The sequence below is a fragment of the Nerophis lumbriciformis genome, linkage group LG35 (assembly GCF_033978685.3).
Source record: "Nerophis lumbriciformis linkage group LG35, RoL_Nlum_v2.1, whole genome shotgun sequence".
Taxonomy (NCBI): domain Eukaryota; kingdom Metazoa; phylum Chordata; class Actinopteri; order Syngnathiformes; family Syngnathidae; genus Nerophis; species Nerophis lumbriciformis.
Genome location: NC_084582.2, coordinates 17,329,946 through 17,350,355, shown reverse-complemented (window position 1 = coordinate 17,350,355; position 20,410 = coordinate 17,329,946). Strand labels below are relative to the sequence as shown.

Genomic DNA, 20,410 nt, shown 5'->3' with positions numbered 1-20,410 from the left:
TCTCTGTGGGTGGTGGATGTCTCAGCTGGACTGCTGGGTTGGCCGTAGGGGGAATCATCACCTGCAGTGCGGAGAGTATACTTCCCATCTGTGTCTCCAACGCATGAAGGCGGGCGTCTTGGCGTTCCGCTATGGCGTTGACACAAGCCCCAAGAACGCCAAACTGTTCCTCTTGTTGTCCAAGTTGTTTTGCCTGTTGGTGCAATGCCCTTTTTACTGGGTCGGTCTCTGCGGGGTCTCGTGTGCTTTGCAGCGCTGGAGCAGGAGGTGGAGAGGATGACGTTTGCAGGACCACCAGGGTTGATTTAGGCGTCAGAGTGGCAGGCGTCGGGACTGTCGGCGTGGGAGGAGCCAGAGGAGTGGGCGGCTCAGAAGTGAAAGGCGGGGCCAGAGCGGTAGGTGGCTGCAGGACAGAACAGGACTGTTCCTCCCTCTCCAGTTCCTTCAGCACCCCTTGGTACCATTCGTCCACCCACTCTGCGCTGTACTTCTCTGGCGGATCCAACTTGTTTTTTGGCACTGGAGCAGGAAGTAGGGCCGAAGCAGACAGCGCCCCCGCTGGAGGAGAGGCAGGCAGCAACCTCAGTGGAATGAGGTCTGCTTCCCCCGCTGACACGCTACCAGCACTGGCCCCCCCCTCAGGAAGCAGATTCCAGATGCTAGATGGAGCTGGTGGGGGGAGCGCTTGTGAGAGTTCGGCGGGAGCAGAGGGCACGGGCGGGTGGGCTCTAGGAAGCCTGGAAGCTGGCCTTGTGCGTGTGCGCCGCTGTCGCCTTTCTGGACAGTTGCCAGCAGGTGGTGTCTGAGGGGAGGAGAAGCCGCACGGGAAGAGCCTGGCAGACAATGTTGAGGGCAAAGTGTCCGTCTGGTACCCCTTCTGCGCCTGCTCTGAGCTGGCCCGCTGCCGGAGCCTTCGCGTACCGGGTGGGGTAGACGACGTCCGGGTGGCTTGAGAGTGGGGGAGGAAACGGGTCTTTGCTTCCGTCAGCTTAGCCATTAGCTGCCCCCATGCTACCATGGCGTCGGCCGGAAGGTCTTCTTCGGACAGCTCGGCTTCGTCCTCGTATTGCCACGGCTGGGTGTCCGCTTGGAGCTCCAGGAGAATCTCTTGTTTGTCCATGTTGGACAGGAACACTTCGTCTGGCTGGGTCAATCTGTTACGTCTAGGACGCATGGTTGCGATTGTTGTGTTCCTTCCAAGGCAGATGACAAGCAGGAGCGGCGTGCAGGTAAGATTTAAGTTTCTTTTAATAAATTATTTTTAAGGCAGGATCAAAATTACAAAACAGAGGACGCTAGCAAGCGTGGAGCTAAACAAAAACCAAAATGTCACCAAGGGTGATAAACAAGGAATGCTAGCGTGCACAAACTTACTATGAGGAGAAAACCAGGGGAAACGTAAATGTTGCATAAAGCAAACATTGACCCAGCACTTACTGCTGGGTGACAGGAAACTATAAAGGGGAGTGATTAGCCAAAACACCTGGTGGAAATACTAATTGCAAAACTAAGACAGGTGAGGAGAATCAGTGCCCATGGAAACCAAGAATAAACAGGGAAAGAGTGTGCACCCAGGAAACAAACTAAAGCAGAAACATAACCAACATAAATCATGCCATGATCCGGGTAACGGATCATGACATAAATAAACAAATTAAATATATGGTTTGACAAAAACAGACTATCCTTGAAACTCAGTAAAACTAAAATAATTATATTCGGTAACAATAGAAGAGAAAGTCAAACACATACAAATAGACATTGAAAGAGTATAATAAACCACATTGTTGGTTGGAATTATAGACGATAAAATTAACTGGAAATCGTATTTAAAAAAATGATCCAACATAAAGTGGCAAGACATATGTCAATAATGAATAAAGCTAAATATGTTCTGGATCAAAAATCACTCCGTATTCTCTACTGCTTGCTGGTGTTACCATTTCTGAGTTAAAGAAATATAGTTAAATAACAGCACAAGTACACTTCATTCACTAACCGTGTTACAGAAACATTTTGTTAGAATAATACATAATGTTGGCTATCGAGAACATTCAAACTCTCTATTTAGTGAATCTAAAATGTTGAAATTCAATGATTTGGTGCATTTGCAAACAACTAAAATTCTGCACAAAGCAAACTATAACCTACTACCAAAGAATATACAATCATTATTTTCAACTAAATAGAATAGAATAGAAATGAATAGAATAGAAAGTACTTTATTGATCCCTGGGGGAAATTCAGCACCACAGTTCGCTCACAACAGACAATAATAATAATAAATAATATAATATATATAATATATTATATATATAATATATAATATATAAATAATATCAATATATTCTACATATACTCTACATTTAAGTGCAGTCAAGGAACATATGAACGTGCTCATTCTCTTCGCAAGGTCCGAGTGTAGTGGGAGGGAGGTGTTGTCCAGAGGAGAAATATAACTTTAGAGAAAAATCTAATACAAAACAAGTGTATGCACGTACAAAATGTACAACCTTTAGTCTGTCAGTATGTGGAATTAAATGATGGAATGGTTTCAGCAAATAAGTCCAACGTAGTACTAATATGATCCAGTTTAAGAAACCGTTCAAACTCGGAGTGTTTACAAAGTACAAAGAAGAATCCTGATAACATTTTAAACCTAATTTAAAATTTAGATAATCTTTTATTGTAATCTTTATGTGAATTACAACTTATTCAACTAATTACTGATAACTAGAGATGCCCGATAATATCGGACTGCCGATATAATCGGCCAATAAATGCTTTAAAATGTAATATCGGAAATTATCGGTATCGGTTTCAAAATTATCGGTATCGGTTTCATAAAGTAAAATTGATGACTTTTTAAAACGCAGCTGTGTACACGGACGTAGGGAGAAGTACAGAGCGCCAATAAACCTTAAAGTCACTGCTTTTGCGTGCCGGCCCAATCACATAATACCTACGGCTTTTCACACACACAAGTGAATGCAAAGCATACTTGGTAACAGCCATACAGGTCACACTGAGGGTGGCAGTATAAACAACTTTAACACTGGTACTAATATGCGCCACACTGTGAACCCACACCAAACAAGAATGACAAACAAATTTCGGGAGAACATCCGCACCGTAACACAACATAAACACAACAGAACAAATACCCAGAACCCCTTGCAGCACTAACTCTTCTGGGACGCTACAATATACACCCCCCACTACCCCCTAACACCCCCCCCCCCCCTCTCCCCCCCACCGCCCACCTCAACCTCCTCATGCTCTCTCAGGGAGAGCATGTCCCAAATTCCAAGCTGCTGTTTTGAGGCATGTTAAAAAAAATAATGCACTTTGTGACTTCAATAATAAATATGGCAGTGCAATGTTGGCATTTTCCATAACTTGAGTTTATTTATTTTGGAAAACCTTGTTACATTGTTTAATGCATCCAGCGGGGCATCACAACAAAATTAGGCATCATAATGTGTTAATTCCACGACTGTATATATCGGTATCGGTTGATATCGGTGTCAGTAATTAAGAGTTGGACAAAATCGGAATATCGGATATCGGCAAAAAAGCCATTATCGGACATCTCTACTGATAACTTTATTATTTTTTTTTTTTAATTTAAATTGAGTACAAATTGAGAACAGGAAGAACAAATTGAGATCAAGAAGTTAACAAATTATTTAGTAGTGCTATAAGGAAAAAGGCTAGGTGAGAATAAGCACTGCTTCTTCCTACTCCTTTTCGGACATGTAGCAAGAAACTGTAAATATGCAATATCATATTGTAACTGTATGCATGTTTGAAATAAACTTCCGCCATAAACAAAAACACAGCCAAACATTACACACAACAAACTAGTCAATGTTTGCCAAATGGATTGCCGATACAAAGAATCCCGCAGGTTGGTGGCTCAGTCTACGCTTTTTTTTTTTTTTTTTTTTCATTAAGTACGGCAACAAAATAAGGCACAATGGGGCCAAAGAAAGTTGCAAGTACAAACACTTTGATAAAAAAGGTAAGAAACTTGATTGAATACAAAAAAAAAAGAATGGTAGCAAAGTACAAAATTGGCCCCTTCTGCCTGTCTCTTAATTACCTTCTTCACTGACAAGTCTTCAATAAAGTCTGAAAGTAAAAGATAAATGTTCATGTATTCATTTATACGTATTTCAGCATTTAAAACTATGGTTATTTTACATAAAATACAGTGGTGTGTTAATATTTGTGTATTTATACAGTGGATTAAATGTATTTACACTATTTGTAAAGGATATTTTACTTTGGTTTTCGTATAATGAGGTTTTGTGTGACAGATTCCCAATGGAAACAGAGTTACTACTGTACTTGAATCGTTTTGACTCTTTTCATAAATCTGTTGATTTTTTACAGTGTAGATTTTGGCCCATTGCTGTCATATGGCAAGTGGAGGTGAAATCTACATTTTACCCGTCCCAACATCTCTTCCATTTAAACTTTCGTTTGTAAAAAACACAAGAGTTTAAATAAGTACAGTATGTGCGCTGAAACCTAGGACATAAACAATCTTCATGTGATTATTGCTCATTATGTTGAGTGATCACACGAGTGTCTTACATTTAGAACCTTGCTTCCTTGGTTTGAATTATGGCAGCTGGACAACAAGATGGTGCTGTTTGGAGAGGTTTAAGTGAGCGAATCAAACATAATCAAGTGGAACAAGTCCTCCACATTCATTGCAGAAATTATACCCTTGAACAAACAAAATGTAAATGTGGTTGTTATATCAAGCACTGAACTTGAGTCGAATTAGGAACCTTTGTTTTTGGCGCAAAATCAAATTCTGTAAAAGTTGTTTAAAAACATGATTATAGATTTGCTGTGCTACATAAATCAAGGGCAAATGACTACAAAAATCGTGAAGGGAAATGTTTTTGTTTTTTCTGTGTGTCAAAATGGCTTGTTTGTTTGTGTTGCCTTCAAATAGCACGGTGATTTGTTCTTTATTGTTAAAGGGAAGCTGTTTCTAGCACAATTCTAGTGAATGATGACTGTTTTTGACCCAGTTTAACTCCTAAAGGAAAGTTGTGCACCTCAGTTGGTCCTGACCCCATAAACCAGTCACAGCAGGACATATTGGCGATAAACAGAGTGGTCAACGGGAATGAAATGCTGGTCCTGTTCAGTCATTGTATCCCACCAGGAACATTGATTTATCAATAATTGTCCATTCACCAGCCACCTGCTGCAATTCTGACATATGTTTCTATGTTTACATGGACCTCCACATTTTGGAACAACCTGAGAACCCAACATTGGCCAAAACATGGACATCTGCTACTCCAATTTTAGTGTTTTCAGAAAGACTGGCAAACAAACGTCGGCATTAGGTAGAGCAAATACACAATATTTGTGTCCTTGATCACATTTTATTTTAGAATACAGGAAGGAACCTACAACACTGAAGGCATTGTGATCGCAGCCTGTGGTCGAAAGCATAGCATCGCATCAAGTTAAGGAAGCACTGAAAGAGAGAAGTACATTTTTCCCTTCCTTTGCAGTCCTCTTAGCTACAATAAACTCACTTAGATTTCAATTAGATTTCTTTGAAATTACATCAACTCCATTACTTCCACTTAGAAATTCCAAACAGTAAACTAAATAGTCGAGGGAGACAATTCACTCAGCTGTGTCTACACTCAGAGGTATATATATATATATATATATTTATATATATATATATATATATATATATATATATATATATTTACATATATATATATATATATATATATATATATATATATATATATATATATATATATATATATATATATATATATATACATATATATGTATATATATATATATATATATATATATATATATATATATATATATATATATATATATATATATATATATATATATATATAAAGTTCAATTGAATAGAATGGAAGTGAAGTGTAACCAGAGGACTAACACAGGAGATCTGATGTTCTCAGATAACGGGTTGATACTTGGGATTGGAGGGCGTTATAATACCTGAAAGAACGCGAAGCTCAATTTTCCCCTCAGTCTGAGTCAATATTAATAAGGTTTGATCTTTATCTGATCTCTTCACCCCACCAAGGAGAATATAGATGAGATCAGTGCTCTGTTTGAGCAGCAGTTCAATACATCTCAAGCTCAATAACACACATCAGACAGTCAGAGCAGGATGCAGCTTCAATGTAAATGTTCAAGAACAATCAAGGATATGCACAACTGCACAACATGTACAAAAGTATTGAGACAATAGCTGTAATTTGTTGGCCAATTATCCATATGATAGACAACATCAGGCCCGATCAAATCCGTTTTTTTTTGTTTTTTTTAATTCTGTTTGATTTTTTCGAAAATTACGTATTTTGTTTGAATTTTTTAGAATTACATTTTTTAGCTTTTACACTTATTTAACGATTATATGCTGCACTTTTTTGTAGTAAATACAATTCCATTCAATATATTTTACTTAAATGCAACAAATATTTACATTAATGGTGCAATCTGTGTATGGACAGTTATGACAAGTATTTAAGCCACAACATAATACTTTTATAATTTTAAGCACTTTAGGTAGAAAGTGCTTCCGTATGGTATTTTTTAAAACCATTATTTTGTTAGCACAGTCAGACTGTTTTCTTGAGGCTGTAAGTGTGCTGCTTCTCTTTGCTTGATGGCTGCTATGTTTTTGAGTGTAGAGACGATTCGATGCTGTTTAAAAAAAGGGGGGTCTCTCAAGGTACAGTTGCACATTGAGCTTACATTGGTGGTCTCGTCCACAACAACACGAGCAGATGAGATGTGCTGCGGGTATATGGGTTGTCTTGATTAGCGTTAGCTTTGTAGTTTGTTTTTAAGACAGAGGGGGAAATTGTGGGGACAAGAGGAGACAAAAACAACAACAGCAAACACAACAACAACAATAGAGCAACATCAGCAAATACAACATGTACAAATATGATGGTAAAAGTGATAGCAAATAAGCAGTAACGAAAATAAAAAATAATAAAGAAATGAAAATGAGCATTATTACACTACAAATGGATCAATACAAATACCAATAGAAATAGCGCTATTGATAATGAACAATACCAATAATTTACCTCTATTATCAACAATACAGTTGTTCAAATGCAACAATACATATACGTAATGATAACTTGAGATACGAAAGAATGCAGAAAAATGGAGGGGAAGAAAGAGAAGCAACCTACATTAACCTTGTAGCTTGTTATAGTAACAATAGGTTAAGCTTTTTCAGTGTGCCATGTGTTATACCCAGTTTACCCTAGGGCAACATCGTTGATATATGTTTGATGAAACGTGATTATGTGCATGAGTGTATGTATGCGTATGTACTTGTATATGTACAAATTTAATAATAGATTCATTTTTAATAGGCCAATTCTGTAAAATATACAATTAGTACATTCCACTTTACATTTAGAATGACTAAAAGTGAAACTGCAGTTTTTGGGGAATTGTGTTTATTGTTTACAATCACTATAAAATACATGACGACAGATATATTTAAAAAAAAAAAGCATTCTAACTCATTAATAAACGTAAATAAAAGTCAGCGTGGCGCAGTGGAAGAGTGGCCGTGCGCGACCCGAGGGTCCCTGGTTCAATCCCCACCTAGTACCAACCTCGTCATGTCCGTTGTGTCCTGAGCAAGACACTTCACCCTTGCTCCTGATGGGTGCTGGTTAGCGCCTTGCATGGCAGCTCCCTCCATCAGTGTGTGAATGTGTGTGTGAATGGGTAAATGTGGAAGTAGTGTCAAAGCGCTTTGAGTACCTTGAAGGTAGAAAAGCGCTATACAAGTACAACCCATTTATTTTATTTATTTAGCTTACAGCTGAGCCAAGGGGAGGTTCTCTATTCTGCCCATAAAAGCCAATAATAAACATCCAACAAGCACCAACAATACTTCATTAAAATTTTGTGACCTGAATATTAACCAAGTATTAGTGATATTGTTGTTATAAGCGCTAACGTAGACAAACTATTTTTAGCCGTGCCGTGATCACAAGCTTGCGTGGCAATGTTGACATGATCGACTGATCAGCTTCTTCCTCGTTTCCTTGCTCGTCAAACTTTATTCTAGATCATAAATCCTGCCTCTCAGCTCGATAGTAGAAAGATGAAGACGTATCTGACAAGTTGTTACAGTTTGACAGCGAATTTAGACCCGGGATAGGCAAGAAAAACACAAAGAGATGCTTGGTTCCACCCCCTTTTCCTTGCGAGTCATTTATCATCTAAACGGGAATAAATGAAAATCCTAACATTCGGCGTCCTAATGACTGTCAGGATTTGGTGAGTGTTGCTTGCAGCGTGACCCCAAGGATGCAGAGATAGCAGACGGAATGCAGTAGTCACTGGAAGTAGGGAACAATCAAAAACAGCACACTAAGCAACAGTCTACAAAGTACAATGATCCAGCACTGAAGGAAGGACCCAGGTGGAACTAAACACAACTAATTAATGAGAATCAGGTGTGCTGGCAGGGCATGGAACAGAAAGTAAAGTTGCTTCAAAACACAGATTCCAAACAGCAAATGCTGACAAAACAAGAGCACCAGGACATGAAGTGATTCTAAACAAAGGAAGTAAAGACTAGAAATATCACTGGACAGGAATTAAAACACCAAAACACAGGAAAACCCAAACATGACCAAACTGTCAGTAGCAAGCCTGGCAACGACAGCAGACTTTATACAGTAAGTGATGTTTTATTATGTTTGGTAGCTGTCATGAAGTCTGCAGTGAGCATTAATCAGTGATGTTGTTTAAAAAAGGCAAACGTTGTGATGTGTTTTTGAAATGAATGCGCTGCGTATGCTTAAAATGATCAAAATACGTAAATATTAAATGTTATTAAAAATGTGTCTTTTACTACATTACATGTATACACACAGCATGTACTGTATATAAAACCTTAATGGAGGTATTTGGATGTTTTTAAGGGCTTTATAGACATAATCGGCTCCATTGTAAGCAGACTTTTGATCGCATTTATTTAATATTAAGAAAAATACACTCGTCGTTATGTCTTTCATAATGATTGTGAACGATAAGCAACATTCCCCCCCGAAATGTTTATGGTCATTATAGCTACACTGTAAACCCAAATAAGTAAGGATAACTCAAAAAAAGTGAGGCAATCAGTTGCCACATATTTTTTGAGTTCATAAACTCAAATATTTGAGTATATCAGACAGGGGCGCCGAAAAGGGGGGGTAAAGGAGACGGATTCTAGGGGACCATGATGGAGGGGGGCCCAGAGAGGCCCCTAATGATGATGAAATTATAATACAGAAAAAATAATGACACTGTTTTGGGGGCCCTGTAAAGATTCTTTTCCTGGGGCCCAAAATCCCTAGCGGCGCCCCTGATATCAGATCATAAATAATTGGAGTTTATGTTAAATGTACTTTTAAATTATAATTGAATTAAACTTACCAATTAAGCCAGCTCAAAAATGTTCCTCCTCGTGTCTGCTGTCTGAAGAGGAAGCGCACGCAAATGCTACAAAATAAAAGCACTTTCTCTGTGTGTGTGTGTGTGTGTGTGTGTGTGTGTGTGTGTGTGTGTGTGTCTGTGTGTGTGTGTGTGTGTGTGTGTGTGTGTCGTGCATGTAATAATGTATATATACATACACACACAGAGTATAATAACAATACAAATCTATTATGCGATTGATTCATTCTTAATTTATTCTTGATTTGATTCATTGATTTGTTCTTTCAAAATGAGACAAAATGATGTTTAATCCACTGAGTTTTAAGTAACTGTGAGTTACTTATTTTAGGTAGCGGTTACATAATCTACAAACAAGTTAATATTAATTAAAAATAACAAATTTAATAAACTTAAAAAGAAGGAAAATGTTACTCACACTCAACATTTTTAAGTAAGTACAACTTTTAACAACTTTTTTAAGTTTACATTTCAATTCATTATTTTGAGCATTCGGTTTTACAGTGGGTAGAAGTAGTTAACAAATTTAGTCACATGGTTAAAACATGAATTTGAAGTGAAATTTTGTGCAAACTAGCCTCACCCAGACTCTATCTGCAGTGGCCCCCAATTAAATTAAGTTTAAGATATGTTCAGTTGTGTCTAAGTGCATTTAAATAACAGTGCTGCACGTCAATGACGATGTCCTTGAAAGTTCATTCCACAGGGGCTTGATGGGCTGTAAGTCAAATTCATCAAAACATGTCTTTTTGCTGGAACATAATACTTACCACAATTCTCAAATTATGACATTTGGAATAATCTTTGCTGTTTCATTCTCTTAATCTTTCTCTTCATCTTTTCTTCTCGAGATCTAGAGTTCTGCAAGGCTGGTCAGATGATGAGCCCGGACTACATCCACCAACAGCCACAGCAGCAGCAGCAGCATCATCAAGAGGAAGAGGAGGAAGCTTTATGCGCCGGACCCACCGCTCACATCCACAGCCGCGCCTACTCCCTGGGCGTAGGTTCGGATGTGGACACTGAGCCGGAAGTGGATCCCTCGCCCGCTCATGGCCTGCAGCACATGTGGATGCGTGGTTTGAAGTCTGAGCAGAGCTCTTGCCTGACGAGCCGCGCCAACTCTGCCTTGTCTCTCACCGACACTGAGCATGACAGGAAATCTGAGCCTGATAATGGTGAGTGATAAAACCTCTTTTCACACTCCATAAGGAGATTGTCCATCAAAGCCAGAGGAGATAGAACGTTTAGCATGGCAGATGCTTTGATGATGCATTATTGTGCACCTTAGGACCATGCAGGATTCATAATGCACCCTCTCGTTTCATATTAAATAGAATATGAATATATTTTAAAACAATACATAACATTTTTCTCATGCATTAAGTTACAGCCTAGGGCAATAATGTTACGGAAAGTCACTTTTTGAACTATTTCTAATGCAAAAGTTCTTTCTTTGAAGCCTCTTTAATGTGGTGAAATATGGAACACGTCTTAATGGTCATTGAGTCTTCCCCAGGCAGTTTGAAATGTAAGTGAACCAAGAGGGGTGTTGGTCGTGAATCCTGAGTCTAATGATAAACGTTCAGGTCATACGGCTTGGAGAGGATTGAATATCCAATGGACGTTGAAAAAGATTTCAGCTTAAGGTTTTTGAAGAAAATGAATGGTTATCTTAGACGTCTGCAGAAACTGACTGGCTGGTGGTAGCTGACAACCGCCTCCGGGGCAGGGCTTTATCCCGGAAGGAGGGAGACATTGTGGGGTAGGGGTGAAGAAATTAGTCCAACTGGAAAGGAGTCTGGGATTGAGCCAGCTTGCTGTCTTGCTCTGGCGGGCTTGGCTTCCCGCAGATGGAGAGTTAGTTAGAGGTGCGCACAAACAAAGACGGAGCTCTCCAACTCATCCCTAAGGGCGCTGTCTGTGCTCTGCAAAAAAGTGGAATGTATTCAGAGGCTGAGGAAAGGAAGGATAATGTAAAAGGGGTGGGAGGGGGATGTAAAGACACAGTGAACCAAAATGCTAATAAGAGAATAGAAATGGTAATGTAATGAAATAATTAGAACGAGAAGAAAAGAGATTGAGAGGTTGAAGTGGAAATAGGTGAAGGCAAAGAGGATTGGGGTGCAATAAGGGCTTTTTTCCCCCACTTACGCACATGGGAGAAGAGAGCCCTAAAATAACAACAGTGCAGGAAAGGTTTTAGGGTATGCTTGTTTTTGTTAGGGATGCGAGTGGTGCACTTTAATGGCACCTTGATTGGAAGTGGAGTTAGCCTAATGCAAAATCACACAGCGGAAGAGCGGCGAATGAGAGTGAGGGAGTGGAAGTGCTTGCAGCATTACGCACTAATCAATTTGTCATGGCTGTGTGCATATAGACCAGAGTTATAACCATTCAAAATGAGGGACTCCCATCTTTATCCGGGGTCACAAAAAAAGGGGTAAAGTACCTAGGCATGCAGAAGAGGAGCGAAAATGAAGATGGAAAGTGGCACAGGTGAGAGGAAGATTTAACCGTTCAAAGCAATTGGTTTAAACTGCTGCCATGCACCATGAAAGCTTGTTTAAACATGGATTTCATATGTCACACGTAAGACGAAATGTCCAATGGTTCCCCGAACCCGGGATATTCTTCTACTCTTCTGTTTTCTGTTCATGCTCTCCCCATCTTTTGAATTGGTGTCTGTTACTTGGCAACTTTTATTCCTCAGCTCTCATTTATTCTCATCCACTTCCTGTCCATCCACTGTGACACGTGGCCAGGTGTGTCCATGCGTGGCATCCTTTAATAGGAAATACATTATGGATGTCACACTTCTCTCCACAACAAAGTCTCTGCTCTCCTCGATAATGAAAGTTAGAGTCACTCGCAGAGAGAAAATGCTGTAAAGAGGCTGGAATCAAAAAAGAAACGTCGCTGCCAAAATGAAAGTGCATTTTAAGTCATCCCGACCTTGCACTTCCTTTGTCTTCAGAACGCATCCCCCTCCCAAACCTATTAATGATGTCAGCTTCAAACTGGCAGGAATCCTTTTGTTCCTCGTCTGATCGAAGCTGACAAGTCAATTTTGTCAGTGCATGCGTGTGTGTGTTTGTGGGTGTGTGTGTGTGTGTGTGTGTGCCGGCGTGCATGTTGTCAACCTGACTGTGAGGTAAATAAAGGCTGGAAAGAACAGATTCAGTTCGAACATTTACCACGCACTTGTATTCTCTTTTATTCATATGTACAGTACGTATGTATGTATGTATGTATGTATGTATGTATTTGTCCAGGGAAAAGATGAGGCGGGATGTGTGTGTGTGTGTGTTTTGTGGGGTTGGTTGCATGTCCAACTGTGACGCCTCCCTTGAGGATAGCTGTAGGCATCCAAGAGCATCAGTCAGGCCAGCTGACAAACTGGTGGAAATATCAAACTCCTTGTATTGACGACAGTGTAATGTTAGCGAGGGGATTGGCAGAAGAAAAGACAAAATACGGTTCAGCTGGAGTTTACCGCTGACACTCACATTCACACACACACACACACACACACACACACACACACACACACACACACACACACACACACACACACACACACACACACTGTATTATGACAGATGTAGTCTTACAAGCTGTGTTCCTAAACAATCAGATTTGGGTTGCACTTTGATTCAATTTGTGAACATCCAAGAGACTCAAGAAATAATGGCATATACAGTCGTGGTCAAAAGTTTACATACACTTGTGAAGAACATAATATCATGGCTGTCTTGAGTTTCCAATAATTTCTACAACTCTTATTTTTTTGTGATAGAGTGATTGGAGCACATACTTGTTGGTCACAAAAAACCTTCATAAAGTTTGGTTCTTTTATGAATTTATTATGGGTCTACTGAAAATGTGACCAAATCTTCTTGGTCAAAAGTATACATACAGCAATGTTAATATTTGGTTACATGTCCCTTGGCAAGTGTCACTGCAATAAGGCGCTTTTGGTAGCTATCCACAAGCTTTTGGCAAGCTTCTGGTTGAATTTTTGACCATTCCTCTTGACAAAATTGGTGCAGTTTAGCTAAATTTGTTGGTTTTCTGACATGTACTTGTTTCTTCAGTATTGTCCACACGTTTACGGTAAGTCAGAACTTTGAGAAGGCCATTCAACAACCTTAATTCTAGCCTGATTTAGCCATTCCTTTACCACTTTTGACATGTGTTTGGGGTCATTGTCCTGTTGGAACACCCAACTGCCCCCAAGACCCAACCTCCGGGCTGATGATTTTAGGTTGTCCTGAAGAATTTGGAAGCAATCCTCCTTTTTCATTGTCCCATTTACTCTCTGTAAACCACCAGTTCCATTGGCAGCAAAACAGGCCCAGAGCATAATACTACCACCACCATGCTTGATGGTAGGCGTGTTGTTATTGGGATTAAAGGCCTCACCTTTTCTCCTCCCAACATATTGCCGGGTATTATGGCCAAACAGCTAAATTTTTGTTTCATCTGACCACAGAACTTTCCTCCAGAAGGTCTTATCTTTGTCCATGTGATGTCAGATGAAACACATATTTCATCTAAAATTTGCAGGGAAACTTGCCAAAGGACATGTAGCCAAATATTAACATTGCTGTATGTATACTTTTGACCCAGCAGATTTGGTCACATTTTCAGTAGACCCATAATAAATTCATAAAAGAACCAAACTTCATGAATGTTTTTTTGTGACCATATATATATATATATATATATAATAGGTTGTATGGTATACCGGTACTAGTATAGTATTGTGGTACTAATAAATCAAAAACGGTACTACACTCTGTTTGAAAAGTACCGGTTTGCCATATTTTTTATTTTTTTTATAGGCATTACGGCGCGTCATCGTCACGTCATGACATTGATGGTTTTACGAGCAGAGGAGCATGTTCGGCAGCGCACAATCACAGAGTACTTACAAGCAGACACAATGTGTTGACCAAAAAGGGACAATGGACGCATTTTGGCTTAAAAACTAACGATAAAGGTGAAGCTATAACATTTAAACGCCCTCAGGAAGAGGTGCTTTAAAACATGGCTAGCTAGTTAGCGGCTAATGGCCATCCGCAATCGGCAGTGTTTTAGCTTCTTCTAAATCACTAATCCTCTCCTCCATGATGACAAATGAAGTGAGTTTTTACAAGTATCATCCCTGCAGGATGAGGAATAGCTAAACATGCTTCACTACACATCAAAGGAAGATATGATAGCTCACCGGCGTCATAATGTAAACAAATGCCATGGATGAATCTACACCTGAGTGTATCTAGTTGACACTATTATGATTACATCAATATTTTTATCGTCACAAAATATATTTTATTTTTTTTTAAATTTATATTATATTTATAAACTCAGGAAATACGTCCCTGGACACATGAGAACTTAAATTATGACCAATGTATGATCTTGTAACTACTTGGTATTGGATCAATGCCTACATTTGTGGTATCATCCAAAACTAATGTAAAGTATCCAAACAACAGAAGAATACATTTTTATTACATTTTAACAGAAGTGTAGATAGAACATGTTAAAACCGAAAGTAAGCAGATATTATCAGTAAATGAACAGGTACATTAATAATCAATTTTTACAGCTTGTTCTTTAAATCATTTTGACAAAATATTAGAATGGGGAATGACACGATATGTTACTGCATACGTCACCAGACTAATTAGGATCCTTTGTTTGCTTACTTACGACTAAAAGACAAGTTGTCTTGTATGTTTACGTACTATTTTATTTAATGACAAAATTGTTCTTTGATTGCAATAAGAAACATGTGTTTGATGTACCCAAAGATTTGTTGTTAAAATAAAGCCAATAATGCAATTTTTTGTGGTCACCTTTATTTAGAAAAGTATCGAAAAGTATCTAAATACATTTTGGTACTGGTACCGGTACCAAAATATTTGGTACCAAATATATGGCATTTATATGGAAACGATAAAAAAGGTTATTGAAGAGATCTCAGGAACATTAATGTAAATTAGTAACCTATCATTTCAAACAGGTACATTCCCAAACAAAATGAAAATGTTGTTTGCACTTCTGATGCAAACAAACTGTTGCGTCACAGTCCACACAACTATGGTGCATTCATGGACTGCCGAAATTAGTAGGACAAAACGACGCTCGCCAAATACTCTCACAAGTGAAACATTAACATATGAAACAGTGGTCTTTCTAACAATTAGGAAATATTGTATCATGGCTGTCCTCCTACAGAAACTATATAAAAACAAAAAATAATATTTTTCCCCCTTCTTTATCAATTTTCATAAATTTTTTAAACCGCTCCAGGGAGCCACTAGAGCGGCGCTAAAGAGCCGCGGGTTGCAGGCCCCGGGCCTATGTCATTATATTAGTTCCACCTTGTAAATCTAAACAAACCGGTGCACGGTACATTATATATGTTACATTCTTGTGTAATTTCCACATATTTCTTTGTTAAATTCTACAGAATGTTTTATTTATTTATTTTCAAAATAGTTTGTCTATGCTATGCGCCTTTTAAGACCTCACCGGTGGCTTTGTATAGTCATATTAGCCTTTAACTAAACAAAATGGAAGGGCGTCACGGTGGAAGAGGGGTTAGTGCATCTGCCTCACAATACGAAGGTCCTGAGTAGTCTTGGGTTCAAAACCGGGCTCGGGATCTTTCTGTGTGGAGTTTGCATGTTCTCCCCGTGACTGCGTGGGTTCCCCCGGGTACTCCGGCTTCCTCCCACCTCCAAAGACATGCACCTGGGGATAGGTTGATTGGCAACACTAAATTGGCCCTAGTGTGTGAATGTGAGTGTGAATGTTGTCTGTCTATCTGTGTCGGCCCTGCGATGAGGTGGCGACTTGTCCAGGGTGTACCCCGCCTTCCGCCCGATTGTAGCTGAGATAGGCTCCAGCGCCCCCCGCGACCCCAAAAGGGAATAAGCGGTAGAAAATAGATGGATGGATAAACAAAATGGATGCTAATCCACCTTTTTGTTATCTTTTTATCCAAATAAGAATCGATAAAATAACTAATAAAGAACCAAATTGCTAAGCAGAATCAAAAGTGGAATTGGAACTGGAAAAATATTTTCAATTCCCATCTCTCGTGCCACCCCTGCAGACCTAGGTGCCACCCCTGTGCCACCCCTGAAAAAAATAGTCTGGACATGCCACTGGGTGTGATAAAAGATTATATATATATATATATATATATATATATATATATATATATATATATATATATATATATATATATATATATAAGATATGGTGAAGGTCGGAGTTATTTTTTTAGTTTTAGGTAATTTTTTTCAGCTTAAATTGTATTTGAAAATTTTTGTATTAGGTTATGATTAGTTAATCCCTGCTTTTTGTGCAACTAAATTTTACTGTTAATTTATATACATTTGAATGGAGCTCCACTAGAGTATTATTGTATTAATTTCCTGAGCGGGCTGATGTGGCTCTTTACTGTTAAAGCAATATTGAGATATTTTAGACGTTCAAATTAGCCGTAAGCAGCTATTTGGTCCCTAAAGTCTATACTTTGATATTTTTTTAATCATTGAAAATGTTTTTGAGTCTTTGTGTTTATGTACAGTATCATGCCAGGTAGCTTGGCTGTCAGTTGACTGAATTACTGTGACATGGGCAAAAGAAAACGATACTCCATGATGTGGGTAACAGCACTCTGCCAAAATGGAATGCTAATTGAGTGACCAGTTTTTTATCCGTCACTCCCTCAAGCCTGGTGTCGAGCTTTATGGACTCTCCTTTGTTTTGCGCTTTTTAAATTGACACCCTGGCGAGCCGACCACCTCCTGGCACATGCACTGCATTTTTCAATACATCTTTATCTGAACAGCATGTCTATAAAACACCTGCAAATCCATTCAAATTAAAGGCTCTTGCAAATATCAATGCAATTATCTTGGCCCATGTAAGTGCTTGATTTGGATTGGCTTCCTCCGCCATTATTTTTCTTTTGAAACTTGACATCCCTCTCTTTAATCGCTGAACCTGCTGCTGAATTGAAATACGCGATATGTTTTAGTGTTCCACTTTAACCACAGATTGCAGAAAATGGTTGCAGGAAAATGGGTTTTCAAATCACTTCAAGTAGTTAGCTTTCCCAGGTTAACACTCAAGTTAAATGAAAAAAAGTAGTGACAATACATTGTTAGGAAAATCAAAGCACCTATTGCACCTGGTATAAAAAGGACATATATAAATGTATATTCTATTAGTTTGGCTAAACTGATGGAATAATGAACTATGTTTACATGTTGACGAAATGAGACTCACATCCACATTGTACATGTTGATTTATATATATATATATATATATATATATATATATATATATATATATATATATATATATATATATATATATATATATATGTATACACACACATATATGTTTAGATATATGTATATATATAAACACACACATATATAAAAATATACATATACATTATATATATATATATGTGTATTAAAAGTTAAAGTTAAAGTACCAATGATTGTCAAAAACACACTAGGTGTGGCGAAATGTGTCCTCTGCATTTGACCCATCCCCTTGTTCACCCCCTGGGAGGTGAGGGGAGCAGTGGGCAGCAGCGGTGCTGCGCCCGGGAATGATTTTTGGTGATTCAACCCCCAATTCCAACCCTTGATGCTGAGTGCCAAGCAGGGAGGTAATGGGTCCCATTTTTTTTATAGTCTTTGGTATGACTCGGCCGGGGTTTGAACTCACAACCTACCGATCTCAGGGCGGACACTCTAACCACTAGGCCACTGAGTTAAATGTATGTACGTGCATATTTGTATATATGTGTATATATATATATATATATATATATATATATATATATATATATATATATTTATATATACATACTGTATATACACACATATACATATATATATATATATATATATATATATATATACACATACATATGTATATAATGTATATATATATATATATATATATATATATATATAATGTATGTATATGTATATGTGTATGCATATGTATATTTAGCTTGTTAGCTTCCCATCACGAGTCAACAATTATTATTCAAGACAGAATTAGAGTTATTGTGGAGGTGTACATCACACAATGCAGCCATCATTGCATGGCCTGTCAATAAATATGCGCTGACATTTTAATTTCATGATAAAGCATTATTTTACCAGGATTTTTATACAGAGTACTCAGCGAAGTGACATCCGACAACGCCCCGCAACATTGCGAAGAGCAGAATGCCTGCGGAGGCAACATAAAGAGAAATAGCGAACAAGGACCGCCATCTATAGAGATCCCTACATGTTCCCTAAGAACCCCTTTGTCAAAGATTGAAAAGGATCTCTTAAAGTACCTGTAAGGGAACTAGAGGAGCACCTGAGGATGATCTACTAGGCAGGTGCGGGCCATCATCCTACAAGACACGCCTCTAATTCAAACCACTGAGCACCATATGTACAAAAGGCCCCTGACATGGAGCAAAGTTGAAAGCACTGTATAGGGGCTAGAACAGCATCAGACCCAAGGCCCAACAGCATCCCATATAGACTGTGAGAATTACCTCAGTGTCTTGAAATACCTCTGGAAGCTCAGGAAGGTGGCATGGGAAAGGGAGTCATACCAAGATGGCAAAGAGCTTAAAGGCCTACTGAAACCCACTACTACCGACCACACAGTCTGATAGTTTATATATCAATGATGAAATCTTAACATTGCTACACATGCCAATACGGCCGGGTTAGCTTACTAAAGTGCAATTTTAAATTTTGCGCGAAATATCCTGCTGAAAACATCTCGGTATGATGACGCCTGCGTGTGACGTCACAGATTGTAGAGGACATTTTGGGACAGCATGGTGGCCAGCTATTAAGTCGTCTGTTTTCATCGCAAAATTCCACAGTATTCTGGACATCTGTGTTGGTGAATCTTTTGCAATGTGTTCAATGAACAATGGAGACAGCAAAGAAGAAAGCTGTAGGTGGGAAGCGGTGTATTGTGGCAGGTGTTGTGCCGGATAACGCACCCCCGCCGTCGAATGCCCCTCCTGACTGCTGTGCCGAATAACACAGCCGGTGTTTCATTGTTTACATTCCCGAAAGATGACAGTCAAGCTTTACCATTGGGCTGTGGAGAACTGGGACAACAGAGACTCTTACCAGGAGGACTTTGAGTTGGATGGGTAGAGGCGGTACCGTGAGCACGCATGCAGATGCGGCTTCCAAACATTTAATCGCTTGCCCGTACGTGCGTGCCGCTATGTGCATGTCACGTACGTAACTTTGGGGACTTTGGGGAAATATATGTGCTGTATGAACTTTGGGGAGGTGAATGGTACTTTGGGCTGTGGGATTGAGTGTGTTGTGCAGGTGTTTGAGTTGTATTGGCGGGTTATATGGACGGGAGGGGGCAGGTGTTTGTTATGCGGTATTAATTTGTGGCATATTAAATATAAGCCTGGTTGTGTTGTGGCTAATAGAGTATATATATGACTTGTGTTTATTTACTGTTTTAGTCATTCCCAGCTGAATATCAGGTCCCACCCACCTCTCACAGCATCTTCCCTATCTGAATCGCTCCCACTGCCCTCTAGTCCTTCACTCTCACTTTCCTTATCCACAAATCTTTCATCCTCGCTCAAATTAATGGGGAAATCGTCGCTTTCTCGGTCCGAATTGCTCTCGCTGCTGGTGGCCATGATTGTAAACAATGTGCAGATGTGAGGAGCTCCACAACCTGTGACGTCACGCGCATATCTTCTGCTACTTCCGATACAGGCAAGGCTTTTTTATCAGCGACCAAAAGTTGCAAACTTTATCGTCGATGTTCTCTACTAAATCCTTTCAGCAAAAA

At 39.1% G+C, this 20,410-nt stretch overlaps 1 protein-coding gene across 2 annotated transcripts in view; it reads left to right on the top strand.

Moving 5' to 3' along the window:
• Positions 1-20,410, top strand: part of tenm1 (teneurin transmembrane protein 1) — a 503,386-nt gene that overhangs the window by 65,924 nt on the left and 417,052 nt on the right. Inside the window, exon 3 of one of the 2 annotated variants that reach the window (XM_061927525.2) lies at positions 10,374-10,694. In XM_061927525.2, the coding sequence (XP_061783509.2) occupies positions 10,374-10,694 (321 nt within the window). Of the gene's footprint in view, positions 1-10,367; positions 10,695-20,410 lie in introns of both variants that reach the window. The other variant, XM_061927524.2, reaches the window with a different exon arrangement.